At 45.9% G+C, this 27,343-nt stretch overlaps 3 protein-coding genes across 9 annotated transcripts; 1 reads left to right on the top strand and 2 right to left on the bottom strand.

Moving 5' to 3' along the window:
* Window positions 1-1,097: 1,097 nt before the first annotated feature.
* On the top strand, window positions 1,098-14,668 carry LOC133896485 (uncharacterized). Of its 7 annotated transcripts, none has more exons than XM_062337108.1 (15): window positions 1,099-2,476; window positions 2,558-2,613; window positions 2,710-2,924; window positions 3,071-3,141; window positions 3,740-3,820; window positions 4,651-5,253; window positions 6,243-6,383; window positions 6,507-6,611; window positions 6,866-8,163; window positions 8,292-8,460; window positions 9,485-9,571; window positions 9,670-9,935; window positions 10,026-10,194; window positions 13,901-13,943; window positions 14,397-14,668. In XM_062337108.1, the coding sequence occupies exons 8-9, from the start codon at window positions 6,555-6,557 to the stop codon at window positions 7,811-7,813; spliced, it is 1,005 nt and encodes a 334-aa protein (XP_062193092.1). In that variant the 5' UTR covers window positions 1,099-2,476; window positions 2,558-2,613; window positions 2,710-2,924; window positions 3,071-3,141; window positions 3,740-3,820; window positions 4,651-5,253; window positions 6,243-6,383; window positions 6,507-6,554; the 3' UTR covers window positions 7,814-8,163; window positions 8,292-8,460; window positions 9,485-9,571; window positions 9,670-9,935; window positions 10,026-10,194; window positions 13,901-13,943; window positions 14,397-14,668. The 7 variants fall into 7 exon arrangements, with proteins under 7 accessions (XP_062193095.1, XP_062193092.1, XP_062193094.1 ...); XM_062337110.1 differs by having other exon boundaries at window positions 1,099-2,613; window positions 2,713-2,777; window positions 2,890-2,924; XM_062337106.1 differs by having other exon boundaries at window positions 1,099-2,613; window positions 2,713-2,777; window positions 2,884-2,924.
* Window positions 11,364-13,763, bottom strand: LOC133895060 (protein FAR1-RELATED SEQUENCE 5-like). Its single transcript, XM_062335264.1, has 5 exons — window positions 13,626-13,763; window positions 12,864-13,304; window positions 11,929-12,590; window positions 11,578-11,835; window positions 11,364-11,499 (listed from the first exon to the last, which is right to left on the bottom strand). The coding sequence occupies exons 1-5, from the start codon at window positions 13,761-13,763 to the stop codon at window positions 11,364-11,366; spliced, it is 1,635 nt and encodes a 544-aa protein (XP_062191248.1).
* An 11,114-nt stretch (window positions 14,669-25,782) lies between the features above and the next one.
* LOC133895059 (uncharacterized) lies at window positions 25,783-27,075 on the bottom strand. Its single transcript, XM_062335263.1, has 3 exons — window positions 27,008-27,075; window positions 26,457-26,713; window positions 25,783-26,348 (listed from the first exon to the last, which is right to left on the bottom strand). The coding sequence occupies exons 1-3, from the start codon at window positions 27,073-27,075 to the stop codon at window positions 25,783-25,785; spliced, it is 891 nt and encodes a 296-aa protein (XP_062191247.1).
* Between the last annotated feature and the right edge of the window lie 268 nt (window positions 27,076-27,343).

Below are 27,343 nucleotides of genomic sequence, written 5' to 3'. Positions count from 1 at the left end.
ACTGGGTGTGCCTGCATGCTCCAATTTGTGTATCGATTCTTATTCGTTTGATTTTGTATACTCTACACGTTCTGCATCATATTCATCGTTAGTTCTCATATTGTTGAGTCACAGGCCACAATCTTCTGTTATTTTCAGTGGTATGTATTGATGTATGTGCGTTGATCCTGGGCAAATTGCTTTGCATACAACTCTTTGCCAAACCTGTGATCGGAACAAGGAGGTCTTCCAATACATAAAATTCTGTTCTCTTAAACGCTGATGAGTTTGTTCAGCTCCAAAGCTCTGCTGAACGGATCTCTGTCTCGGTGATAATGGGTTAGGATTTTGTTTCTTATTTTGATGATTTGATCGACGATTTGGGATATGTTCCTTTGGAGATTTGCTCCCGATAGATTAGCAAGTGCAGGTGAAGGCCCTTCAGGCGACGGTGAAAATCTGTGCTGGCTACCTGGCAGTGTGGAAGGAGATGCTTTATGTTGAGAAAGATGCTGAACAAGTAGTTGTGCCAGGGCTTCGAGGTTCGCCGTTGTTCGGTGCTCTGCGATAAAACTACAACTTGGTCGACACTTTTTTCAAGAGCATGCTCTGAATTCTGGACATCGGTGAAAACTGAAGAGCACTGACAATTGTTTCGTCAGGTGTACCCAAGCGGATGGTTGGCAGATCTTGGTGTCACTGGACAACCAGGGGATGTGTGGAACCTGGAACTCCGCAAGAACCATCCAGCAGCTGTACATCTGAATGTGCGGCAGAGCCGTCGGCCTTCCACACCGAGGAAGAAGCTTCGTGTCAAGCAGAATAAAGTCATGCTGGTAAAGACTGATGTACCGCTACTGTTCTTGTGTTGGCCTGGGGACAAGGCCTCATGCTCATTGTTGTTCAGTGATCTTCCCAATGTGTTGTGGTTTCAACTTTCACAATTATACAAGGAAGCACCTATCATGCATCTGCAACCAATTGCATATTTGTTAGGAATATTAAAGCATTAAGCAAGTGTTGTTACAATTATGCATAAAAATATAGTTAGCTAACTTGCTACAACCAGAATGAACTCTGGGCACATCAAGGACAGGTCCCAGCCAGTGCTCCTTCAGCATGACCTTCTGCAATGCCAAATACTGCAGCAATGGTACACACAACAGCGAGGGCTACAGCCCCACCACTTCCTGAAGTTGCAACATCCAGCAGGAGAAACGGAAAATGGGTGTCTCCCTCTCTGGTTCCCTCTTCCTCGCCCGCTTCTCCTCCTCTGGTGAGGTTGCTTGTCTCCTTCCTTAATGGATTCGTCTTTCTCATCCGGTTGGAGTGCTTGGCTGCTGGTTCTCTTGGTTCGTCAGTGTTTTGTTTGGCTTTCTGATTGGTTGGTGAGTTCCCCTCACCTTGTTCCTTTTGGCTTCCAAGGCTTAAGTTTTGCAGTCCTCTCTGCAAATGGATTTCTCTCGTTTGGATTTTGGCTCAGGATTGGCTTTTCAAGCCAAGGTTCAAGATATTTTTGATCTCCCGGTGGTCTTTTCCCTGGATCGAGGTCACAAGTTCTTTCTGCTAGCCTCCTTTGGTCGCTGCAAATTTCGTCTGTCAGAAGATTCTGTTGGTCACCTGCTTCAATCTTGCTTGGGAGGCTCTGCTAATTCTTTCCATGTCCTCCAGATCAGCGATTGAGTTTTCAGATTCTCAGTTTGTACAAAGAAAGTTGGCTTTTACATCTTTCATAATAAGTCGTTTGAATGTGATAGTTTCAAGGTCTATTTTCACCTCTGGCGTGATGGTGGTGCTCACTGGGCTAAGAATCTGCTTCCTGGGATCATGAGCAAAATTCTGAATGGATTAATTTATCCAGGAAACCTTCTAGCAGGAAGGCATCTTATGCTGAAGCGATTAAATCCTTTATTCCAGATTTTTCTGATCGCCCTGGAAAATCTTCTCGTTCTTCCGCCCTGCACCCAGGCAACTCAATCGCAGCAGTTTTAACAGGAGCTAATGCTGTTCCTCTGGCCACTAATATGCTTCAGGATTCTGGGTTGATTAAGAACAAAAAATCAGTTTTTGATCGTCTGTTTTTCCAAAAAATCAGTGTTTTGATCGGCTGAATTTTCTTGATCTGGAGAGGAACCAATTTGCCTCTCTTGGTTCAAATTTCGGGTCTTCAGCCTTGCCTAGTGGCCTAGTGCTTTGAAGAGCCTTTATTCGCAAACGAGTACTTGCTCACTGGTAAGATTCGAATTGAGTTTGCACCCTATTAAAAGATCTCCAAAGAAACCCGAGGTAAGAGATCCAGTGTTAAAAAAAACGAAAAGACTTGTTTTCGACCGTGCAGACGCTGTCTGGACGGTACGTACGCTCCATCTACCGTCCAATTGACATCCGTCGCCGGCATGTTCGTGAGAGGCGTCTGGTCCCACTCGGACATATCGACGCACGATTCAAACATTGGGAGGCGCGCCCGGACATTTCGTCGTCTGCTTTCTCTCTCTAGGTTTATCTCTCTGGCTCTCTCTCACTCGCAGGCGATTTCCCTTCCCCCTCCTCAAATAGATTGTCTATGGTTCGGTTTCAGTGTTTGATCTAGTGCGAGAAGTCGGAATTAGAAGCGGGGGAAGGTCACACAGGAAGGTGAGATCGATTTCCATCGATTTTGTGCCCATCAATCGAAATCGGATTTGGAATTTTTTTTGATGGTTTTTGAGTGTTTGTGCCTTTGGTTTTCAGCAGATTGGAAGCGGGGGATCTTCGCGCACTAAGTCGAGCTGGTTCGTTTCGTCACGCGTCTCTATCAGGTTCATGTTTCTGTTTCTCTCTCTAGCTCTCTCTCACTCCCGGGCGATTTTGCTTCCCTTCCCCAAATCGTTTTAATAGGGTCTGTTATTTGGTGTTTTGATGTAGTTGTAGTCGAAATCGGAAGCGGGGGAAGGGCACACAGGAAGGTGAGATCTCGCACCGTGATTCTTATCGATTTAGTTCTCTTCACTCGAAATCGGATATGAGATTTTTTTTTTGTGGTTTTTGAGTGTTGGACGCGGCAAACAAGTCTTTCCGTTGAGTGTTTGTGCTTCTTTTTTTTTTGGCATAGATGGGGGTTTCTGATTTAGCCCATCGATTGTATTGAGCAAGCTTTTGTGTTCATCGAGCGACCGTATTGAGGTATGTAACATGCTTATCGTTGCTAGTTTTGTTGTTTGTTTTTGTTTATTTCCATTTCTTACCCACTCTTCTATTACTGGTTTTGTTTTGCATGTCATGCAAGTTTGTGAAGAAAATCGATAGATTGATTAGGAGATGCTGTAAACAGTAGTATTGCTACAGTTCATCAATAGATTAGCTTTTGTGTTATAGGTACACTTTTTTTTTTGCAAGTGCAAACAGTAGTATTCCTGCAGTTATCAAAAAATGTTTCCATACTAGTTTATTCTTGGGCAAAATTTTATGATCAACTTGTTAGGCATTGAACATTTGACATATGATGTATGCTAGTTTTTGGGCATTGGAGCTATCTATTTTTTTCTTGTTTTGTTTTTTTTTTGGCTGAACATATAGTTTGTTCAGAAATAGGGCTAATAAAAGTGAGTTAGTTTAGCATAGTAACCTTAATGTGGCAAAGAGTAATGCTTGCTTTTGGAAATGTTTCACCATGGTAGGATACTAGGATTACTTAGTTTTTAGTGTGTATACTTTTTTAAAGATAGATATATCAGATGCATGCAGCCAATCACAAGCTTATGTGTTGTCATTATGTTATTAGGTAATGGCAAGGATAAATGGGAAGAAAAAGGATATTCCATCTTCTTCGCGTAGCAATCATGTTGGGAAGCGCAAATATGGGGTATGTACAGCTAACTTTTTTTTTTGATTTTTTAATGATATTTTCCTTTTTTTAGGATTTTTTGTGTAAATATGATAAGCAAGTTTTATCAAATGCAAAAGCAACTGGTTTAAAACCATGATGCAGTTTTGTTCATCGATTATTGCATTTGTACATCCAGTTCTCTACTGTCCCATATGTGTCCTATGATCAGTAAATCAGTACTTGCTGGGGGTTTCATCCTCCTTTGGTGTTTGATTGTTTATTTGAGTGTCTCATATGAATCCATGTTGATCGTTTTAGAATTAACATAATCTTTTCGCTAGGAATTTTTTATCATAAATCAGAACTTTTTGGCTATTTTTCATCATAAATCTGTGTATGCCCTTTGCATTTTGTGCATATGCAGTAGTGATGCAGTAGGGATAGAGCACATCTTTTGTTTATGCTTATGAGCACTCATATGTGCATGCTTTTGTTATCCAAAAAACGTAGGCCAGGTGATTACTAGGGATAGAGCACCTTTTTTTCTCCCTGTTGATCACTCACATTTTTTCTTTTTTTGTGAGCAGCAGGGATGAAGCTAATAAAAGTAGTTTTGAATACCTTGTTCAGTGTGCATTTTTCTGAAAATATGAAAGCAAGTTCTATGAATATGGAAGCAGTTCTTTCATAATCATTATGTAGTTTTTTAATCATCCATTATGCAACTTTTACTTACCAAGCAGTGTCGCATGCACACTGATTATGTAGTTTTTTTACTCATATGGTTTTATGCATGGCACACTGATTATGCAGTTTAGTAACCAAACCATAGATTTAATTTTTTTACTCTCTTTTATTTAATACAGGATGCTAGAAATAGAGCTTCACCAGCAAGACTTGTCAAATTGTACAAAACTATGTCACCTGAGCAGCGAAACATGATAGAAGGCATTGCGTTTGGTGGGTTGCTTAATATCGGAACCAATGTGTTGCCTGTTGATCTAACAAAGTGGGTGATAAGTACCTTCCAATCTGAAACAAGTGAACTTGTGATACCTGGGAGAGGGAGGGTGAGTGTTGCAGCTGAAACAGTTCACAAGATTTTGGGTCTGCCAAGGGGAGGGAATAAGGTGATCTATGACTTCGATGTTGAAGCCATCAATTTCATTCATGAGGAATACCAAATTGATGATGGTGTGGCACCTCAGATCAAAACAATTGTGAAAAGACTTCAAGACAATAAGAATGCAGATGAGGATTACCTTAGGTCTTGGCTTATATTGTCTATGTCCACATTCTTATGCCCAACCACTTGTTTGTTCATTAGCCCAAAGTGTTATCCTGCCTTGCGCGATTTATCAAAAGTCAAGGAGCTTAATTGATGTCAGTTTGTGGTTGATTCATTGAAAACTTCTGTACATGAAATGCAGACCAGGAATTCTGTCAAGGGTTGCCTCTTCTTTCTTGTGGTAAGCTATGCAAGATACTATCCTTTACTAATTAGTATTTTTTGGTTCTTTTTCAGCTGTAACGTATTGAGGTTTTTTTCAGTGTATTTCTTTACTAATTAATTCCTTCACGGACTATAGATTTTCCCATTTATTTTCTTTAAACATATATTTAGCCACACATAAGTTGCTAAATAAATAAGTAATGGTGATATGCATGGTCTTACTGGAGCGCTTTTTCCATTTAATATATGCAAGAGTGATTTCTACGTGCTCATTCTTGCTACACTAACATGTGCCTAGTATTTGCACCCTGCTAAGTTCATTGACAGCTACAAGTAGTATGCTTGTCCTCTTCTGTTGTCTAATTGAGTGGATAGGACCTCTATTGTTAGTAACTGATCCTTTTCGGTCATATATTAACAACAAGTCAATGTTGTTTTCTTTTTCCTAGAGATGCAGTGGACAAGCTGCTACTGCTACAAACATTTGTCTCTTTTCCACTGTCAACGTTAAGAAAGGTTGTGATTATTTTTGTAAGCAACTTACTAATCATGGTTAAGCAAGTTAGTGATTCATTTTTCCTATGGATCGCTAAATGATGCCCCTTAGGAGTTAGGTCAAAAAGTAGTATTGCGTATTTTTAAAAGCATTTTTTTATTTCATCAGATGCTATTTTTTAATACTTAATTGAGTGACCAAATACATATATGCTTTTTTTTGGCAAGGTTGCAACTATCCGTAACAATACGTCCTTGTTAGAAGCAAGATAACAATATAGTTATTTTTTGTGTATTCTTTCTCCACAAGCAATATTGTATGTTTTTCATAAGCATTTTTTTGAATCATCACAAGTAATTCTTTTTTTATGCTGAGTCTGCAAACATTGTATAGGAATATAGATTTATTTTTTTATTTTTTGAGCAAGCCAATTTATTCTCTACATAATGTAAACATGCTGTTGACTGAGCAGGTTTAATGAATGTATATTTTTTCATTCATCTGTGCAGGTATTGTACCTTGACTCATTGGATGTTCCAAATGTCCAAATTCTTGGTGGTCTTCCAAGAGTTGCAACTTGGAAGAAGGCACTGATTGATAAGGTTATCAAACTTGATACTAATATAGACGGCACCTTCGGGAAACTAAAAGTATGTTTGCCTTTTTTCTGCAAATCAATTTTAACAATAGCTTGAGGCTTTTTTTTATTTCAATGGGGGGGGGGGGTGGGGAGGGGACTGATTTTTTGTTCTTGTTCACTATTTATATTTCAGATTAAGCAAGGGGATCACTCTATTGTTCAGGAATTATAACTCGGACAGATGGAAGACATTGAGAGATTTGTTGCATCAAAGGTCAAACCAAGTCTCTCATCTCAGGTTTGTAAAATATTGTTTTCAAGACTTTCCATTATGGCAGTTTTCCATGGTAGCTACTAGTATTGTGGCAGTTTTCTGTTATCTTGTTTCAGAAGCAATTCATGTACAAATGATAGGTGTGTTATTATTGAATCTGAACTGAATTTGAAATGAGATAAGCATATCTTATCTTACTTTTTATATTATTCAGTTTTACTTCTTTATTTATTTAAGTTGCGCAATTTGTTGAAACATTTTCTTTCTTCCTTTTTCAGAAAAAGAGGATGCTATCTCATGCTGTCAGCAAAGTTTGTATAGGTATCACAGAGCTTGTGGGAAACTTCTTAGGAGAGGTCTCTGAAATAATTGAAGGAGACAATCCCATGGATCAAAGTGAAACAACACTTAGAAGATCTAAGCGGACAAAAATCAGCGAAGAAGATAAAGATAATGTTGATGAAACATCTTTGGATTCTGATTATGAAGAGGAAGAAGAATATGACGATGAAGATTATGAATCAAGCCAAGACAATGTGAGTGATGAGGAGGAGCAGGATTCAGGTGCAAATGAAGGCAGAGATGTAGAAGATGAAGAATTGGGTCAGGAGGGAAACCCAGCTAATGATGATGGAGGAAAAGAACCAGATGACAGTGAAGGTAATGAAGAGATTGAAGTTCCACTTGTCCAGAGATCAAGGAAGAGCAAGGTTATGGAATCAGGGCACATTGAGCCTCATAAGGAGCAGATTGAAGTTCCACCTGTCCTTGTTCAAATGGAGCCAAGCCTCACAAGGATATGGAATCAGGGTACAGTGAGCATCAACGATAATGCTGAAGCCTGTCCTCAACCTATAGCTGTCATCCCTAATAAAAATGCAACTAGCGAAGATGTGAGAGTTGATTACCAAGGTAAAGGACTTGCAAAGAGCAGGTGGCTAAAGTTGAAGCTGCCCGAGACAACTGGAACTTCATCAAACATTGCTACAAGCAACTCATGGGATTTCTCGCCCCCCGATTGCAACATTATGAAGTTCATTGACAGTGGTTCGCAACAAGGTGAAGTTGCAGTTCATTTTATAGAGAAAGATTGCATGGCAGATTGTACTAAGGAAGTTCCTGAAGCAAAAGGCCTTCCACTTGAACAAGGCTCCGCTACACATAGCTGGTTAGATGATTTATCTTCTGAGGAGCTAGATAAGCTTTTACAAGATGCTGAAAGGTAGAGGCAAGTTCGAATTGATGAGTCTTGTTCAAGGAACATGAACTTTCATGACAAATCTGTAGCAAGCATCCAAAAAAACATTAAAGTGTCACTAATTGAAGACCTTCAAGACAGAACCCCAGCACCAAGTGTTCATGAACCTCCTAGTGGAGCAAGCATTTCTGGTACAGCTACGTTTGAACTTCAGCCAAAGAGGATGTACAAGGTGCCAGCTGCATTGCGGTCTCCATATATTGATTACAGCAGCAAGAATACTTTCAAGTGCAGTAAGGAGATATGCATGGTATACAATATTGTGTGCCGAGCTAGTGTAAGGTCTACAAGGTCCAGCCAAAATTCTAGCCCAGAAAAGTATGTCATCTTCATTTTTCATCCACCATATTCAGCAATATAGCTGTCATATTTCTACAATCATTTACGCAGTTTTACTTTTGCATAAATAGTTCGTGATACTTTTTAAGTTTTATTGTTTTGTGCAGCCTTATTATCATCAACTACTTCTCCTACTTCGTTAGTTTGGCTCATCTTTCAGAGTCTGTTAGACCAAAGGGGAAGCTACTGAACACTGTTGCTGAAATTGGAATCTATGCACTGAATAATTTCAATAGAAGGAACCAGATAAAACGAATACTGCTATTAAGAGTTGCTGTAAGTTTTTTTTTGGTTTTCTTCTTGAAAATATTGCAGTTCCTGCTTTGCCTAAAAATATTCATTCATGACATGCAGCAATACTACTGCAGTAGTATTACAACTGCAGTAGTATTGCTAAAACCAGTACCCAAAAAGCTATTACAACTGCAGTAGTATTGCTAAACTATTGATAAACTGCAAAAATACTACTATTTGCTAATCGATAGATTGATTAGGAGATGCTGTAAACTGTAGTATTACTGCACTAGATTAGCAATACTACTGATTCGCTTTTATACAGAGTCCGATTTGCTTTTCAATTTTATAATAATTGCTTATTCAATTGTACTGATTTTCTTTTCTCAGTATTCAAAATGACTTTTCCTGTCCAAAATAACTTTGACATGCTATTTCCATGAATTTACTTATCATTTTTGTACCAACTCATTCTACATTTATGCTGATTTTTTCTTCAAAATTTGAGTTCAATTTTGTATATTGGTTAGTTTATGTTGGATTGTTGGGAGACATGGAGAGAAAGAAAAACAAGTCTGCTTAGTTTCTGTTGAGAGAGGCTGTGGTTACTTGTTTGACAGCTGCCCTACATGTTACAGATTTGAAAGCATTTTTATGTATTTGTGAAAGCAATACATAGTCAACTTGAAAGCATTTTTCCTGATTATCAAAAGCAACTTCAAATGAATCACACAATTTTCTGGTTTTGCAATAAACTGTTGATTTAGCGTCTCATATTCATAAAGCATTTTTAAAGCATCCCTGACAGCAATACAAAGTCAAGTGCAAAGCATTTTTTGTGATTACTCACATATTTGCTTTATAGTACCTACAGAAACGTTTTTTAACAATGCATATTTTTCATAAGTCAGAATCATGCATACTTTGCTTTTTAGTAGTAACCCCAACTTACAACTTGCCTAAAATATCATGACATGCATTCCTTCTCTCCTCGTGTTCATTTTCATTTTTTTCAATCATTTTGAAACAATGCAGCTTGCACTTACTCTGTATTTCTTTTTGCTAGACTTACCTGCAAGACGGTCAAATAAACCACGCTGAAGTCAAAAGGGTATTCCAAAGACGTATACAACATTTGGATCATTTTCAAATGGTTTGTTCTATCTTGCCTCAATTTTTTTCTTTTTTATTATTAAGTACAAGCAGTATGTACCAAGCTGTGTTGCTTATGTTTTTGAGAAAACAATATAGGTCTTGTTCCCTGTCCTTCAAACATTGACACCAAAAGGGCTGGATGAAAAAGTTGGCCACTACTTGCTTTTGGTTTTGAACTTGCGGGCAAAGCGTTTTGAGGTGCTTGACTCCATGAGGTCTCTAAATGATGAAAAGCTAGCAAGTTGCTGTGCCATCCTTGTATCACGAATCAAGGAGTGCTGGAAAATATTCTACCAAGACACAAAGAAGGAAATAGACACCTATGAAGTAATAGACATTCAGGTCCCTTTGCAGACCAATGAGTAAGTTGATAATATCACTTATGTCCATCTTATTTTTATTTTACTCTTGTCTGTTCAAATTGCAAATTCATTTGCTTTTTTTTTCCCCAGCCAAGATTGTGGATTCCATATGCTTATGCATTGTGAATATTGGGACGGTCGAGTCCTACCTACATTCAAGGAAGAATATATGCCAAATATTCCTAAGTTGCTGACATACAAATGGCTCAACCACCCTGAAAATAACGTGAATTGGAAGCGCAAGCTAAAAATAGAATAGGTACCTGCTACAATCTCCTAGTTTTTATTTCATTCAATTCGACGGGCAAGCATTTTTATGAGTTGCATAAGCATATATGCAATGAACAAGAAGCAAATTTTCTGTAACTTGTACTCCCTAGGTGCATTATTTGATAACTTTTTAGGGTGGTATGACAATTCTCTTTTTGTCTCTCCATCTGCACCTTTTACTCACAAATATTTTTGAATACTTTTCCCTGTGACATGATTTTGCCTATATGTTTTGATTGAATGTTGTTTGTAGCTTCATGCTCGTTGAGGTAAAAGTAGTTTTCAGATATGCTTACAAAATGTAGAAGCATATTTACAAAATGTAAAAGCAAAATGTAATAGTATGTACAAGCATATTTTTTCAAAAACAGAGAAGCAACCTGATATTCAAATATGAAGTAAACTACACCAATCACTTTGGTTCAATAAAAGCAACACATCGTTCATTACATAATTAAATTAAATTAATATTCTGATGTTTATATCTCTACAATCTGCTATGTGAGTAGCTGCATTTCTGCATTTGGAACTCTTTTTTCTATTTTATTCGGACACTTGGGAGCTGTGTGCTTATCAGAGTGACAAATGCTGCACTGGTTCCTCCTCTTTGGTTGTGTATTCATTCCATTAGATAGCCTTTTTGACTTTTTTTCTCCCTTTGACAACTGATCTTGGAGGATTCTTTACTTTTCTTGAATTACTAGGAATAGTAGGATCCTGTAGATTTGTTCCAATAGTCCCAAGTCCAGTATGACTAGACATAGCAGTTGTGGATGCAGCAACTGAAGTTGCAGTAGTTAAAGGTGCAGAAGCTGCAGTCATATGTGCATTTGTAGCATGAGGAGTGCTGGGATTATTGAGAGCACCAGCAGCAGTATTAGCTGATATCTCATTACACCGTGTCCTTTTCTTCTTCTTCTTCTTTAGATCTTCAAGCTCAGATCGCATCATTCCAATGTGCTTTGTAACAATTTCATAAGCATCTTTTGAGTTTGATCCCTCGCGAGTAAACTTTGTGAGCGTGGAGGCAAGATTGCTGAATCTTATTGTCTTTTGGTTCTGCAAAGGCATACCACTAGTCCCAACATCAGCTTGAAGATTTGCATTAGCATTTGTGCCAACAGTCATTTCTTGTTGCTTCCACCTTTCCATTATGTATCAGTCAGGCAGCTTCTTGACACCAAATCTGCTCATAACCTTGATGATGTGACAGCAAATTATGCCATTCCTATCAAACTTGCTGCACTCGCAATAGTAGCTTTCTTCTTCTTCAATTGCTGTCACATCATATGACCTAGCGCCATAGCCATCAACAAACTTGTCATTTGGCACAAGCCTGAACTAGTAGTCACCTATATGCTGCACAAAATACTCTTCGATCTTTTCAAATTCTTTTGAGAATCTGTAGAATATGTTCTTCGTATACACAGTTGAGGCATGCTTCTCAATAGGGTTCTTCGACCATGTGTTTCGAGTCTTATCATCGGTTCTGAAGTCCTGCCCATCTTGAGCAACAAGACACTTATCTTGAATCTTCTGGTATTGCTTGACAAAGTCCAGTATTGATAAGTTTGGGCTAACATACAACTTCAACACTGCGTTAAAACCTTCACTTCTTTGCGTGGAGTGGAGGAACGGGAAGAAGCAATGCATATAGTATGCTGGCACAAAACTCTGTCGGATGCTATACAAATGCCCAAAATGCTTGTTGTCCTGCAAGCCATGCTTTTGAATCATAGCTTGCCACTTTGCCTCAAACTCTTCTGGCATGACACTGTAGTTTATACAGTCCTTGAATTCGTCCTCCAACTCTTTATCTTCCTTAAGTAAAGGACCTACAGTACCCGCTGCTTTATTCATTATGTGCCATCGACAGTTCCTATGATTTGCAAGTGGGAACACATGTTCAATTGCACTTCTCATAGCACCATCTTGATCAGTAATAATATTCAACGGAGCTTTCTCTTTCATTGCTTCCAAGAATGTTTGGAAAAGCCAGACAAAACTTGGTGTCTTTTCATCTCTTAGGAACGCACAACCTAGCTGGAATGATTGACCATGTCTGTTTATCCCAATGAAGGGTGCAAAGGGCATATCATACATGTTTGTCATATATGTTGTATCAAAAGACACACAGTCATGATATGTTTCATACGCCCTCCTTGCTGCACCATCTATCCAGAATAGGTTCTGAAGCCTGTAATCATCATCCAACTTAAACTTGTAAAAAAAATCTGGGTCATGTTGCTTAAATTCTTCAAAATATTCCAGCGTTTCTTGCATATCTTTATACTTTTCAGTTGTACATAGTGTCGAGCGAAAGTTGTGCACATCTTTTTCTTCATATGGTACTAGTTGCCTAGATCCATAGAATTCAGACATTAGCTGCATAACACGCCCAATTTTTAAGTTGCAACCATGCAACAAAGAGATAAAGGCTCTCTTCTTAAGGAATTTTTTATGTGACCTAAGGAATTTTGTTAGTGAAGGCTTGGTAATGAGTGCGTTGTGCTCAGATATGAAATAAATCACATGCCACCTAGCACCAATGAGTTTCACAACCATTCTTGCTTTGCATTGTGTACACTTCATTTTTTCCCTCTTCCTTTTGATACCAGCACTCTTTTTGTTATACTTCCTATCTTCTTCTCATTCTACTGGCATCTCAGCACCCCCTTCTTGATCAGAATTAGAATCATCGTCAGAATCATATATAAGCTCATCAATTTGTTCTTCAGATTTACTTTTCTTCCCTTTACCTTCTTTGTTGCAAACAAATTGTACCTTTTCTACCTCTTTTGTAAATGCTGATCTGCGTGATGTGTTGGTCCTGATTGAGAAGCCAATTCTTTTAGCATATGAATTGTAGTACTCTTTTGCTTCTAATAGAGTGCTGAATGTCATTCCATTGTGTGGCCCTTGAGGTGTAGACCACACTTCTGCCTTAACAGCTTCTGAAAAAAGACCTTCTGTACCAGATTGACCACCAGCCAATTCTGTGTTATGAACAACTTGCTGAATTTCTTCTAAGTGTGTCTCTTCAAGCGACAACCTAACCTCTGAAACGCTAGGAGCATCTCGCTGGTCAACAGGATCCACCTGAGTGCAAAATTTAATAGTATATAGAAGCATATTTTTAAAAGGTACAAGCAAAATGTAATAGTATGTAGAAGCACATGTTACATAAGCATATATGGAATGAGTTGCATAAGTATATATGTAATGAACAAGAAGCACAATTTGTGTTGTATAACCATATTTTCTCCTTTGCAGAAGCATATTTTCAAAAGGTACAAGAAAAATGTTAAAGTATGTAAAAGCATATGTTGTATAACCATATATGCAATAGGTTGCATAAGCATATATGCAATGAGTTGCATAAGTGCATAGGATACGTGTATCTTCAAGCGGCATTCTAACCTCTAAAACGCTCGGAGCACATTGCTGCTCCATAGGATCCACCTGAGTGCAAAAGGTTGGATTGTTTGTAGACGTATCTATGTTAGCTCCAAAAATGAAATCAAAGTCAACATCAGGGGGTAGTTCATTCAAATCCATCTTGTATCACTTCTTTTTTTTTTGGTTCCTGCACGGACATGAAACAAAAAACCAGAATTGAATGACATTTGTGCATTTGTGTGGGAGCGAGATGCTACAGAAATATTGAATTCTGTATTGTTTTTTTGTTTTTTCAGGGAGCACTTTTGTGTTTCATGCAAATCAACAGCCAGCAGTAAGGTAATTCTAGTGTCCAAATTAAATCTGATGTGTTTCTTACTCTCAGATATTGCTACGCATTCTATGAATACATACCTGTGGTATCGGTGAGGCAAATCTACTTTGTTCATCTTATTAAATATCTGAAGAAGCACCAGAGATTTAGCCTGCTTCATTAATTGTTCAACTTATTAAATGTGGAGTATAGGTTCTTTCTTGTATGTGCTCATCTATCCCCTACTGGCTACTGCCCTAGCGAAAGTAAAATGGACCACCAACATACTCCAAGTTTTTGGAACTTGTCTGCTGTTGCTTTGCACTTACTGTCAAGGCAAATCTGGTGATCAAGTTAGGCTACTTAAGTGGTTTGGAGAAGCATATTTTTATGAACTAATAACCATATTTGGAAATCAAGTAGGTAGATTGCAAAGTTACTTGCTCACACACCCTTACTTTTCTCTGTTTGCAATGCAGGTACAAAAAATAGTCACTGCAATGATTGTTGTATATGCATTATGCAAGAAAAAGAATCTACTCATTTGGGATCAAGCATAATTGTGCAGATTTCGGTCAAAAATATGTGAGGAAGCTTTTCGAACTTGTGCCTAGATTTATGTGCTGTGAAAACTTGCATGTTAATCTATCATGCATATGAATGGGGACAATTTAACTTGATGGTCAGATCTGAAAAACAGATCTACAGTATTAATGTGCTGTGTTGTTAGGAAAAAAGATTTTAATGTTGATCTGTGATGCATAGCACTAGGGGATCAAAACTAGCAACATCTTGCTATATCTAATTTGGTACAGTTGTGCTTATATACGCATTTTTTCTGCCTCTTCTGAGTTATGCATTTATTAGCAAGTTTATGTCCTGATCTGCATTTAATCAACATCAAGGGCTCTTTTTTTTGCGCAAAAAAAGCAAATTAGATGGCCAATCAGATGGGCAAATGCATACCTGTTGCTCCAGGGAGCAATGGTGATCTGAAATTTTTTTTCTACTTCTTCCTGTGCGCCAATGGCTATCTGGAAGATTTTCTCCTTCTTCCGCTTGCTGCAGAGAGAGAGAGGCGTGCGTGGTTAGGAAAGCTTGCTGGGGTGGAAGACGGGGATGGGCCCGGGATATGAGAGGAAGCGCGTCGGGTGGGGGTTATCGGGCGGTCGGACGGCAGATGATTCTCACGTGCAGATTTTGTTTCCTATTCGGGAGTGTGGGGACGAACATGCAAACGGACGCACGTGCAGGCGTTAGCCGCGTCCTTAAAAAAAAAAAATCTTTATTCCTGCTCCTGCTGCCTCCAGACGAACCATGCAAGGAGAAATTGTCAGAATAATATCAAGTGCCATTTATGTTTGGGAAGGGGCCACATCCGCTCCGCTTGTTCTGCGAGAAAATTGCTCCAAATTTTCAGGAGTTCATCAGGTGGCAAGTTCTCCAATCAGATCGACTCTTCCTTTTGCAACCCGGATTATGTAGCCACTTGGTTTCGCTCCCATGGGTCCCTGGCGAAGGGCGCCCCTCCAGACAAGCCCCACTTTCTGAGCAACCTGGGACCTTTTGGAAAACTTTTCTCATCGGTTGTTTCGCCGGAACTGGCCGCTCCTTCGTCTCCCCCGGTCAATACTGCCCGCACCCTCTGCAGAATCCTGCATGCCTCGACCCTACCCCTCCCGCCCGACTTGCAGCACCACTTGCCACCCTCCACCCATGTTTTGCCGTGCTGATCAGCAGCCCTTCTTGCCGCATGGCTTTACCCGCCAAGAAGTCCCTGGCCGTGAGCTTCAGGCACGCTCAACGAAGACATGGCGATTGTCAGCATCAACCCCATGCCCGACCATCAGGTGCTCCGTGTTGTAATCCGGGAAGTCGTTCAGGAGTCCTTCCAACATAATAGAGTTCACATTCTGGATATTCAACCCTATCCTTTTGTCCAAGCATATGTTAAATTTGCTAGGATTTTCAACCGAGAACTTTTAATTAATAGTTCCCCTCGTGTCTTTGGTACTCTATCTTTCTCGTTTGTGAAACATGATTAGGGGCCAAACTGGCGTGCCCTAAATTTCAACCGGGAATGTTGGTTAATGCTTCTCAATTTTCCTCTGGATTATCTGAATAATCATTATATTGAGGCTGCTATTAGTTTTTTTGGTCGTTTGGTCCTTTGGGAGGAAGAATCTCATCACTTAGCAAGAGTGATCATTAAAGTGCGAGTAATGGATCTTGAATCTGTTTCAAATTTATTCTAATTTCTGAAGGAGATAATCATCAGGGCAGAGCTGGACTGTACAAAGCGAGATTATTGAGCATACGAAGGAACGAGATTGGCGAATAGATGAAGGTGAATATACGGCTTAACAAATTTCTTGCGAAATCGATGAGTTTCTCCTATTTGGATCACCTAACGCACCTCAAAACTAAAACGAAAACAAAAATCGAGTGAAGTTTTAACAAGAGAAAATCGAGATAATATGACACCACAAATGGTATATAAACTATAGGTTCCATTTAATATCAATCCATATGTCTTAGCAATCGAAAGATCACAACTAGCAGAAAAACAAGAAAAGATGAACAACGAGAAATGAAACTCTCCAAATTGATTGTCTAGAGGCAAGAAAATTTAAGATCCCATCACATAAGTGTGTATATACGAATTTTATGCCTCTAGCAACTGATGAATGACCTCACAAGATGCTGAAATATCGGTCCAAAAACAAAAACAAAAATCAAAATCAGAAATGAAAAACTTACACACAAGACAAGAGAACCAAGAGAGGAAAACTAGAAGAAGAGGACTTCAAGCATATGAAATAAAAAAAACTTCATTACTCAAAGATATCAACCTATTTTAAACAGATTACAAAAAATTTTCTCTCAAAACTCTCACATATTACATAGGCTACGCACTCTTCCTCATCTTTATTAAAACTCTAGCACTATGCTCTCATATGGGTAACAGAAGGGGCTCAAATGGCTAATCTCCCTCTCTCATAGCCATACCCTTCTATTTGTAGGCTTAGAAAACTTTACTCCCAAATTTCTAGCTTTTTTTCTCTTGTAGTACACTTCTACCTACCACCGAGGGCATTTTAGTCCATTTTCTTCTCTATTCATTAGACGGCCGCGACGCCTTTACGACTTAGGTTCGACTCGACGTAAGTTTTGCGATGGTACCACGTACTTCTCCAGTCCTCCTACAGTTTTAAGACCAAACCGTAAAACCCTAGCACGTTTCTCAAAGCGTGACTAGCCATCACTTGCTTCCACTTGAAGCAAGCGCTCCGATGATGACACATGTTCTCCGTCGTGATCTTGACCGCTGGTAAGTCTCTCCCGCTCCTGATCCCTCGGGCCGTCTTGTCACTTGCACCAGCATTCCCTTTGCTTGACTTTGTTAACACGCTATCTTCATCCTCTGTTTCATGCTTCGTTTGACATTCATGTGTATAGCTAGGATCACCGTTGACTTCGTCCGGTCCTCCTTGATCGTTTGGCACTAAGCACTCGCTTAGCCTCGACCACCTGTGTCGGTGACATGGGAACCAGGGGTCCCTAAGTCCCGAGGCCAAGACAGCAGAGTGCCACGTGGCACCCTCCCTTGGGGATTATCTCCTCAAGGTCCGAGAAGGCCAAGTTCCGGGAGAGGGTGCTCGGGGTCATGAACAGTGGTCCCCGAGTACCCGAGTTCCCCGAGGACCCGAGCAGTCAAGTTCTGGGAGAGGGTGTTCGGGGCCGTGAACAGTGGTCCCCGAGCACCCGAGTTCCCTAAGGACCAAGAGAGGGCATATCCGGGAGAGAGTGCTCGGGGCTGTGAACAGTAGTCCCCGAGCACTCACAGTCCCCCGAGGGCCTAAAAAGTCCTTCGCCGGTGGTCCCCACAGGGGCTCAGCAGTGAGGTGTCAACTAGTGAGAGGCCTGATGCTGTATTTAAGAGGGCGTGTGGCCTTTCACTTCCAACCACTCCCCCACGCTTGCTGTCAGTCCCTGCCACGGTCTGGCAGGGAGGCGTGGGGACATTTAATGCATGGGTCCCATCATGCGTCATCCGGCGCGCCTCGGGATAATGTTGCAGGGCTCGAGGCGCAACGCCTGCCGACCTACTGTGTCAGGTTCGGTCTGACCGGACGGGCACGTGGGGCTGCTCAGTGGTTGCCCGACGGGCCCTCCCCGCTGCTCCCACTGAAAAGCGGAATGATGACGATGAAGACCGGACAGGGGCGCGTTTTCAACCCTCCCCGTCACCTCAAGCAGCAGCCCATGATGGTTGCTTTCCATTTATGGCGCCTTGGAACTTACGCCAATCCTTTCTAGGCACGCCACCCACCCCACCGGGTATAAAAGAGGGGCAGGCTCCCCGGAGAAGGGGACGAGTCTGGAGAACACATTGGACGGAGCTCTGAAAAACACCGGAACACGTCGGACGAACTCGAACGACGACGACAGAAGAAGCATGAAACTCTAGACTTAGACAAACATTCTTGTAACACAGCGGATCCTCAGAGAGACATTCTCAGAGCATTTATAGCATACACACAGGAGTAGGGTATTACGCTCAGCACGGCCCGAACCTGTCTAAAACTCCCCTGAGCATTTACTTCCTCCTGCATCCAATCATCCACTCCACCTACATCTCATTTACTCCCATTTATTTCACATACGAGGCGGACTCAGAATCATCCCCTCGGCCGAATCTCAAAGGGGTCCCTACGGATCCCCGCTTGAGGAGTTCACCCTCCGACAACCTGCCATCGATCGCTAAGTTGCATCCATCATCTGCACACCTTGAAACAAGCAAACATATTTTCCCACACTTCAAAACATCTCCAGATTAGCACAAAATCAAAAACTTCATCTCAGAGCACATTCTGCCTGTAATATTTGGGAGCCAGGACAATTTTCGGACGGAGAACGTCGTCTTCGATGTCACGAAAGTCCCCCTCCCCTACAACACCATTCTCGGGCGCCCGACGCTCGCTCGGTTCATGGTGTTCACACACTATGCATACCTCACGATTAAGATGCCGGGCCCTGCAGGCCCCATCTCCGTGCCCGTCGAGACCGGCAGCGCCGTCTCCTGCGCCGAGCAGCTTTACTCGGCCTTGGTCTCTTCTCGGGCCGAGGTCGAAGGACACCCAGGGGGCCTGGGACCCTCTTCATCCAAACCCCAATTCACCGCCGATGCCTCCGTTCCTACGAAGGAGGTCGTGGTGGGCGAAGACGCTTCCCAGGTCGTTCGAATCGGCGGTGACCTGGGCGGCAAATAGGAAAGCACGCTCGTTGCCTTCATCTGGGCTAATGTCAACGTGTTTGCATGGCAGCCATCCAATATGCCCGGGATCCCTAGGGAGGTGATCGAGCACCACCTTGCTGTGCGCCCTGACGCACAGCCAGTGAGACAGAAGGTCCGGTGGCAGGCGCCCGAGCGCCAGGAGTTTATCCGGGAGCAAGTAAGCAAGCTCCTGGACGCTGGCTTCATCCGAGAGGTCCTCCATCCAGAGTGGCTGGCAAACCCAGTCATCGTCCCGAAGGCCAATGGCAAGCTCTGCATGTGCGTTGACTACACCGACTTAAACAAGGCTTGTCCAAAAGATCCTTTTCCTTAGCCCCGCATAGATCAAATTGTAGATGCCACTGTGGGGTGCGATCTTTTATGTTTTTTAGATGAAAATTCGGGTTATCACCAAATCCGCATGGTCAAAGAGGACGAGGAAAAACTTCTTTTACCACTCTAGTGGGGACTTATTGTTATGTGTCAATGCCATTTGGTTTGCACAATGCTGGGTCATCTTTCTAGCGTGCCGTGCGCATTACCCTTGACTCGCAGATTGGCCGCAACGTCGAAACTTACATCGACGATCTCGTGGTCAAATCCCGTGACCGCGCCACCTTGCTAGAAGATCTGGCCGAGACTTTCAACAGTCTCCGCACTACCCGCTTGAAGCTCAACCCCGAGAAGTGCGTCTTCGGGGTGCCCGCGGGCAAGCTCCTCTGTTTCTTGGTCTCTAGCCGAGAAATCGAGGCCAACCTAGAGAAGATCCGGGCCATCAAGCAGATGCGACCCCCGGCTCGACTCAAGGAAGTCCACCGTCTCGCTGGCTGCATGGCGGCCCTGGGGCGCTTTATCTCCAAGCTCGGGGACCGAGGGCTCCCCCTCTTCAAACTCCTAAAGAAGACCGGTCACTTTGACTGGACACTGGAGGCCGGGCAGGCCTTCCAAGACTTGAAGAAGTATCTCATCTCACCACCCGTACTGGTGGCCCCCTCCGAGGGCGAGCCTTTACTGCTCTACGTCTCGGCCACTCCTCAGGTCGTGAGCATGGTACTGGTGGTGGAGCGTGATGAGTGCTCAGGGCAAGATGCTGGGTCCCAGCTCCCGGCCGCCCTTGAGCAGTTTCCAGTTCTCGCGGCTCCTCCTGAGCAGGGAGTCAAGCCCAAGCACTCGGTTCTTCCCGACCAGGGAGTCGAGCCCGAGCGCTCGGCCAGCCCCGACCACAGTGCTGAGCTCGGGGGCTGTGACAAGCCCTCGGGTGAAGCCACAGTCTGGGCCCGCCATGTACAGCGACCAGTGTACTTCATCAGTGAAGTCCTTCGAGACGCCAAGACAAGGTACCCCTAAGCCCAGAAGCTGCTCTATGCCGTGCTCGTCGCTTCCCGGAAGCTGCGCCACTACTTCCAGGCGCACAAGGTCTCGGTGGTTACCACATATCCATTGGGGCCGATCCTCCGAAACCGAGAAGGCACTGGGCTCATCGTCAAGTGGGCGGTGGAGCTGGTGGAGTTCGATCTGCACTTTGTCAGTCGCCAGGCGATCAAGAGCCAGGCCCTGTCTGACTTTGTGGCAGAGTGGACGCTCGTCCCCGAGATCGACCATGAAGAAATTTCTGCATATTCCCTGCACGATGCGCCCGAGTACTGGGTTATGCACTTCGACGGCTCCCTCCCGCTGAAAGGCGCGGGGGCTGGAGTGGTTCTCACCTCCCCAACGGGTGAAGTACTCCGGTACGTTCCGAGCAACCAACAACATTGCGGAGTATGAGGGCCTCATCGCTGGCCTCCGAGCCGTGGTGGGCCTTGGGATTCGTCGCCTGCTGGTCAAGGGAGACTCCCAGCTAGTGGTCAACCAAGTGTGCAAAGAATACTAGTGCACGGATCCTCAGATGGCAGCGTACGTGACGGAAGTCAGGAGGCTGGAGAGGCACTTTGACAGCCTGGAGCTGCGGTACATATCTCGCCGCGACAACGCTCTGGACGATGACCTCTCTCACCTAGCCTCTTCCCGGGCATGCGTCCCTGCCGGAGCCTTTGAAGAAAGGCTCACTGATGTGCACACGTCCATAGATCACGTGTGACGAGTAGATGTGTCCCGATCTTCTCGAAGGATCCACGAACTTGATAACTTGTCGCTGCGTGACCTGGTGAAGAGGCAATGCACCGCGAGACTGTCCACGCGACGAACTACCGAGACAATCACCCTTCCACGTACCGACGAAACAGCCCACGCAATCACGCCGTATAGATGTGAAGGCACAAACTGGGTGAACCGCAGTTCGGCGTTCTACAACTCCCTCAGGAATCGAAAGAACAAGTTTGCAAGCCTCTCAAGACTCACGCTGGAACAAGAACTCAAAGAGTTTGTATTTCTGAATTTGCAATCCCCCAGTTACTGTTCATGTCACCCATTACAGGGATATATAATACTAGTGGAGTTTCAGTTTGGAAGAAATAAATGAGAACATGTAGTGGAAAGTTGTAACACTACTTTTATTAATAGCCAGGCCTAGTGGGACGCATGGATGGTTGGCATTCTTCTGCATGCATGCTGGAACGTGTGTGGATAGCAACCCGGTTGCTGGCTGCATGCATTCCTATCTTCCGAAATATTTGCTTGCACTCCAACGACTGTTATTCATGGTAGCTAAATGTTCTTTTCTCTCTCTCTTGCACGTCCAGGTTCCTTGCTTATATTTGGCGGGCAGAATCCATCATCATCCCACGCTTGTTCGTGCACTCCATCATTCCTAAGAACATTGAAACAAGTACTCAAAAGCATAGGCCCATTCAACATAATCTGATTATTAAGCATAAGGTTAGCGTTCACCTGAGAATGAATTTCCTTCTCCAATTGTTTTGCTCTACTCCTTGTAATCGGACCAGCTATATCAAATGTAGTTTCATTTGGAGATGAATGAATGCTAGGAATGTCCTCATTACTCACACAGCCTTCCGTCCTGCCTGCCGACCAGGACGAAGAGGAGCCCTCGAGCCTAGTTGAGGGGACCCAGGCGGCACCCTCAGTGGGAAGTCCTATCAGGGTGCCGCCGCCCGGTGAGTGCGCTGCGCTTGTAGGCAGTTCTCAAGATGCCTCGTGGATCGACGAGATTCGAGGGTACTTGAGAGAAAATATCCTCCCCGGGGATGATGCCTCTGCCGAGAGGATTGCACGGCAGTCCAAACGCTATGCCATAGTAGATGGGGATCTCTATCGACGCGGCACGGACGGTGCCCTCCTGAGATGCATCATCCGGGCAGAAGGCGGTGAGCTTCTCACTGAGATCCACGAGAGCGAGTGCGGTGGCCATGCATCATTCCGTACGCTGGTTGGGAAGGCCTTTCGGTAAGGTTTCTACTGGCTAACAGCTCTCTAGGACGCTTCCGAGTTGGTTTGGCGCTGCAGGGCATGCCAGTTCCACGCAAAGCAGATTCACCAGCCAACTCAGGCTCTCCATACCATCCCCCTGTCATGACCCTTCGTGGTCTGGGGGCTAGACATCCTGGGTCCATTCCCCCAAGCAATCGGGGGCTATGAGTACTCTACGTCGCCATCGACAAGTTCACCAAGTGGCCGGAGGCAGTTCCAGTCATCAAGGTTACCAAGAACACGACGCTTTAGTTCATCCGCGGTATCACAAGTCGCTTCGGCATCCCGAACAGAATCATCACCGATAATGGCACCCAGTTCACAAGTGCCATGTTTGGGGACTACTGTGAGGACCTCGGCATCAAGCTCTGCTTTGCCTTTATCGCTCATCCTCGAAGCAATGGGCAGGTCGAGCGTGCAAATGCTGAGATACTGAAGAGGCTCAAAACCTGGACCTACAACGTGCTCGCAAAGCACGGGAAAGGGTGGATCGAAGAGCTGCCTACTGTGTTATGGGCCAAGCAGACCACGCCAAGCCGCGCCACCGGGGAGACTCCATTCTTCCTCGTTTACGGCACTGAGATGGTCCTCCCCTCCGAGCTCACTCTTGGGTCCCCTCGGGTGAATGCCAACTCCGAAGGCGAACAGGAACAGCGAAGGCGCGACGACGTCGACTACTTGGAGGAGCGCCGACGACGCGCCACCGTCCGAGCAGCCAGATACTAGCAAAGCCTGCGGCGCTATCATCAGCGTCACATCTGGGCCCGGTCACTCGAGGTTGGGGATCTAGTTCTCCGACGCGCTCAGTCGCGCGAAGGAAAGAATAAACTGTCCCCTATGTGGGAAGGCCCCTTTATCGTGATCGGTGTCCCGTGGCAAGGCTCGTTCCGGTTGGTTGCGGAGGATGGGCAGCCGCTCCCAAACACGTGGAACATCGAGCATCTGCGCAAATTCTATCCCTTGGCAGGCATGATTGTGCTCAGGCCAACCAGGCCAGGGGTCCGCCCCCCCGCCCAAGTTGGCCGGGGGCTACCACCAACCATGTAAGTTGCCACTTCTGTACAAAATTGTCAATATACACTCTTATTTCAAATTTTCTCTCTGGAATCCATATGTTTAATCTGTTTGGTGAGATGCTCGATTGTGCGAGAAAAACACGCTCTCTCATTTTTCCTGTTGATAAAAATGAATCCCGATCGCTATGCGCACAGGCAGTTGCTGCTGACCTAAGTCTGTTGTGGTAGGCTGTGGTGTCCGGTGGCATGGCAGTACCTCGAGCATCACCGAGCCTCTAGGGTTCTCGGGTAATCCTGTCGCTTGAGCAAAGATTGGTCGGGACCGCCTAGACCCCAGGGGTGGGCTGTCTATGCTCGGTCTGGTCAGTCCTATCCCGTGCGCCACCGAACCATTGGACCTCTTGGTTACGCCTTTGTCTGTATACTTCGCCGATCCGGGTATTCGAGAGGTCTCGGGTCAAAAACGAGAGCAGTCTATAATGAGTACCGCACTAACAGAGCGCACCAAACAAAGAATCTTTTCCTATTTTCTCAAGCTGACAGATCAACAATCAAGAATAAAGCAGCCCGATCGCAAGGGCCTCAGTGCCTAGGGCGCTACTTGAGCCTATGGGGTCCTCGGGTAATCCTACCACTCGGGCATGAGTGGTCGGGACCGCCTAGCCCCTGGCTCCCTCTCATGCTTTCCAGTGCTCGGGCACTCCGTACGAGGGAACCAAGTTCCCGGGTACCCTGAGCTCGGAGCGCGTACCCCTCCTGGATCGATTGGCCGAAAGGCTGACAGCTGTCCGGTGAGTGACTAAAGTCATACGAATTTACATTCTTACTTACTTAGTAAACTATTGTTCCCGAGTTATCCTCGGGACCTTCGCATTCTAATCCGATCGGCGAGATGGTCTCCTCACGCACAAAACCCTGCCCAAGTGCTCACTTTTTCCAGAATTACTGAAACAAACAGTTGTCAGGTGTACCGTATAGATGACGATGGCTGACCGAGGTCCTTTATGGTGGCTGTGGTGTTCGGCCGGCTTGGCAGTACCCCGGGCACCCATGGGCCACTAGGGTTCTCGGGTATTCCTACCGCTTGAGCAAAGAGTGGTCGAGACCGCCTAGACCCCAGGGGCGGGCTGTTGGTGCTCGGTCTGGTCAGTCCTAGCCCGGACACCGCCAAACCGTGGGGACCCTTGTTCGCATTTCCGCCCGCACGTGTCTCCGGTCTGTTTGTTTGAGAGGTCGCAAAGTGGAAAAGTGTTCACTGGTCGTGGCGTGTTCCATGCTGGATCGACTAATCTCTTGAGCAAGGAAGTTCGTGCCTTTGTCTCTTGACTTAGCAGCTGCGGACTCGCGAGGGCTCAGGAGCTAAACGCTCGGTTGGTCCCGCTACTCGGACGATGAGTGGTCGGGCGACTTCGCTCTCGGGGAAGGAAGGTCGGGCTCGGTTCGGCTAAGTACTTCTCGGGACATCAAGTGAAAAGCGAAAAATGACATCAAGACAAGCATTGGAATTTCGATCCCAAAGAAAGGCTTCTATTATATTTCAAAAAAAAGAACCATTCTCGAAGGGATCACTCCCATATTTACAACAGTCAAAAAACAAAAAATCTAATCTAAGTCAGCAGGCTCTGAAACTGGTGAGGAGGCTTCGCTGCTACTGCCGCTGCTCGATTCCGGTGGTGGCTCCCACATGAAGCACGCCGCCACCTTGGCAGCGACATCCCGGACAGCTTCCCAGGCGGCCGCTTCCTCGGCCTCGACCACTCCTTGTCGGATCGGTTCTAGCGAGAAGGCAGGGTCTCAGCTTCGGTAGCTGGCAAGGACGTGCTCGGCCACTGCCTGGACCAGAGCGCGCCCCTCCCGGGACACCAACTCCTGCACAGCCCTCGGGAGAGCCTTGAGGCGCCGGCTGATCTCTTCGAAGCCGAGGGTGAGGTGGCCGATAGTCTCTTGGTCCATCCCCTTCTTGCCCATGTTGACGCGCCCGAGCCCGGCTACCCTCATGGACATCCGTGCCTGACGAAGGATGTCTCGCATCATCAGCTTCACATTGGCCCGCTCGGCCACGACGGTCTCGAGCTCGTCCCTCGCGATCTGCAGCCGCTCCTCAAGGCAGATCCCCTCGGCTGCAGTAGTCAGGACGCCACAGGTGGTCGGGGCCTCAGTTTGACCCCGCTTCACCTGCTCGGCCAAGGCGGTGAGGGCCCGCTACCGGGCGAAAAGCTCGGCCTCCCACTTGGCGGCCTGCTCCTCCTGGGTAGTGAGGGCCGACGACGACGAGGCGGCCTCCGCTTTGCGCTGTGCAATTTGTTCCTCCCGGGCATCCTGAGCCGTCATTGTGATCTCGACGTCGGTCTCACGGATCGCAACCTCCTCCTCCCGATGAAGGACTTCAGCGTGCCTCCGTTCGAACTCGTCGTTCCGGCGGGCTAAGTCTTCCTGGACGGATTGCACTGACTTCTCGCGCTTGACCACCACCTCCTCCCGAGCAAGGAGCAGCCGCTCCCGAGCGAGCAGCTTCGCGGCCCGCCTCCGCGAAGCATGGTCGCGCTCGGTCGCCTGCCGCTCCATGCAAGTGGCCTTCTCCTGCGCGGCAGCAGCTTCATCGCGCACCTCCTCCAATGCTTCCCACTCCTCAGCCACCGCGCGCATTGACCTCTCGTGGGTCACGCGGGTCAAGGCGATGCGGGCCTCCAGGAGCTGGTCGACCTCTTCCAGCTGCCCTCTCTCTTCAACAAGGGCAGCACAGTCCCTATCGAGCTCTGCTCGCTCCACTGCCACGGCCGCTTCCAGCCGCTCAATGACCTCTCAAGTGCTTCCGAGCACGTCCGGGAGGGGTTCCGGGGCCTGGCTTGATGGCGACCGGGCGCTGGGTCCCATACGAGCCCTCTCTGCAGGGGCCCTCATCGCGACCACATCCACAGCGACCGCGTGCTCTACCCTTGAAGTGTTCGGGGTGGGCTCGGACGGCGCCAGATGCTCGGGTGCGGCCGCTGCCCTCGGCTCAGGGCAGGGCGGCTGCTGCAGCTCCGCTTCTGCCGGCGCGCTCGGCTCTGGCGCGGGGGCGCTCGGCCCAGGAGCGGAAGGCGGCCTTGGAACCTCTGGCCGCCTCTGATCTCCGACGGGGTCCTTGGGCGGCCTGAAAATGGAAAACGTCAGTACCCCTAACTAATATCTGGGCAAGTACGCTCGGGACAAGAAAAGAGATTACGTAGACTTCGGTCCATGGTACTGACACCGGGACTCGGGGATCTTGAAGTCCGAGCCCTGCGGCTTTGGCCCGGGGTCCGCCTTCCTCGTCTTCGGTGGCCGGCTCTGGCCCCCGTGCTGTTGAGGGGCTGCCGTTCAGCCTGCCTTCGGTGGCGGGTCGGCTCGGGTGCCCACTATTGCGCCCCCGTCTCGGCCCTGGTTCTGGGGCTCCCTTGCCCTGGACCTAGCCTCTGTCCCGGACTCCGTGCCCGATGACTGGCTGCCCTGGCCTCCCTCCTTCACGCCGCCCATCGCCGGTCGCTGCCGTGGAGGCGACGGCGATGATGAGGACGACGGCTGGGGCACAAACGACCGGGGGCGTTTCCCTTTGTCCCTCGGGGTTGCCGCTTCGCTACTGGTGGCGCTTCTACCACCGGCCTGATGGCTGCTGCTTGCAGCAGCTCAACGGCCGGCCTGTGGCCTGCCACCCGTGGCGCCCCTGCCGCCGGTCTGTGGCCTTTCGCCCGCGGTGTCCCCACCGCTGGTCCGCCGCGTGCCACCCGCCTCTTCATCCACCCTG

This window comes from Phragmites australis, chromosome 16 (genome assembly GCF_958298935.1).
Source record: "Phragmites australis chromosome 16, lpPhrAust1.1, whole genome shotgun sequence".
NCBI classification, from domain to species: domain Eukaryota; kingdom Viridiplantae; phylum Streptophyta; class Magnoliopsida; order Poales; family Poaceae; genus Phragmites; species Phragmites australis.
Note: the sequence above shows the minus strand (reverse complement) of the source record. Positions and strands in the feature narration are given on the sequence as shown.

Bases quoted from the DNA above. Each gene is read 5' to 3' on its own strand.
- LOC133895059 (XM_062335263.1), bottom strand. From the start codon at position 27,075: ATGGGCGGCGTGAAGGAGGGAGGCCAGGGCAGCCAGTCATCGGGCACG. The intron at 26,714-27,007 runs GTCCAGGGCAAG...TTCCATTTTCAG, and splicing joins GAGTCCGGGACAGAGGCTAG to GCCGCCCAAGGACCCCGTCG. The intron at 26,349-26,456 runs GTATGGGACCCA...CGGCCGTGGCAG, and splicing joins GGCCCCTGCAGAGAGGGCTC to TGGAGCGAGCAGAGCTCGAT.
- LOC133895060 (XM_062335264.1), bottom strand. From the start codon at position 13,763: ATGGATTTGAATGAACTACCCCCTGATGTTGACTTTGATTTCATTTTT. The intron at 12,591-12,863 runs GTAGAATGAGAA...CGTGTTATGCAG, and splicing joins AAGGGGGTGCTGAGATGCCA to CTAATGTCTGAATTCTATGG. The intron at 11,500-11,577 runs GTATTTTGTGCA...CTATGGCGCTAG, and splicing joins GAATTTGAAAAGATCGAAGA to GTCATATGATGTGACAGCAA.
- LOC133896485 (XM_062337111.1), top strand. From the start codon at position 6,555: ATGGAAGACATTGAGAGATTTGTTGCATCAAAGGTCAAACCAAGTCTC. The intron at 6,612-6,865 runs GTTTGTAAAATA...TTCCTTTTTCAG, and splicing joins AACCAAGTCTCTCATCTCAG to AAAAAGAGGATGCTATCTCA.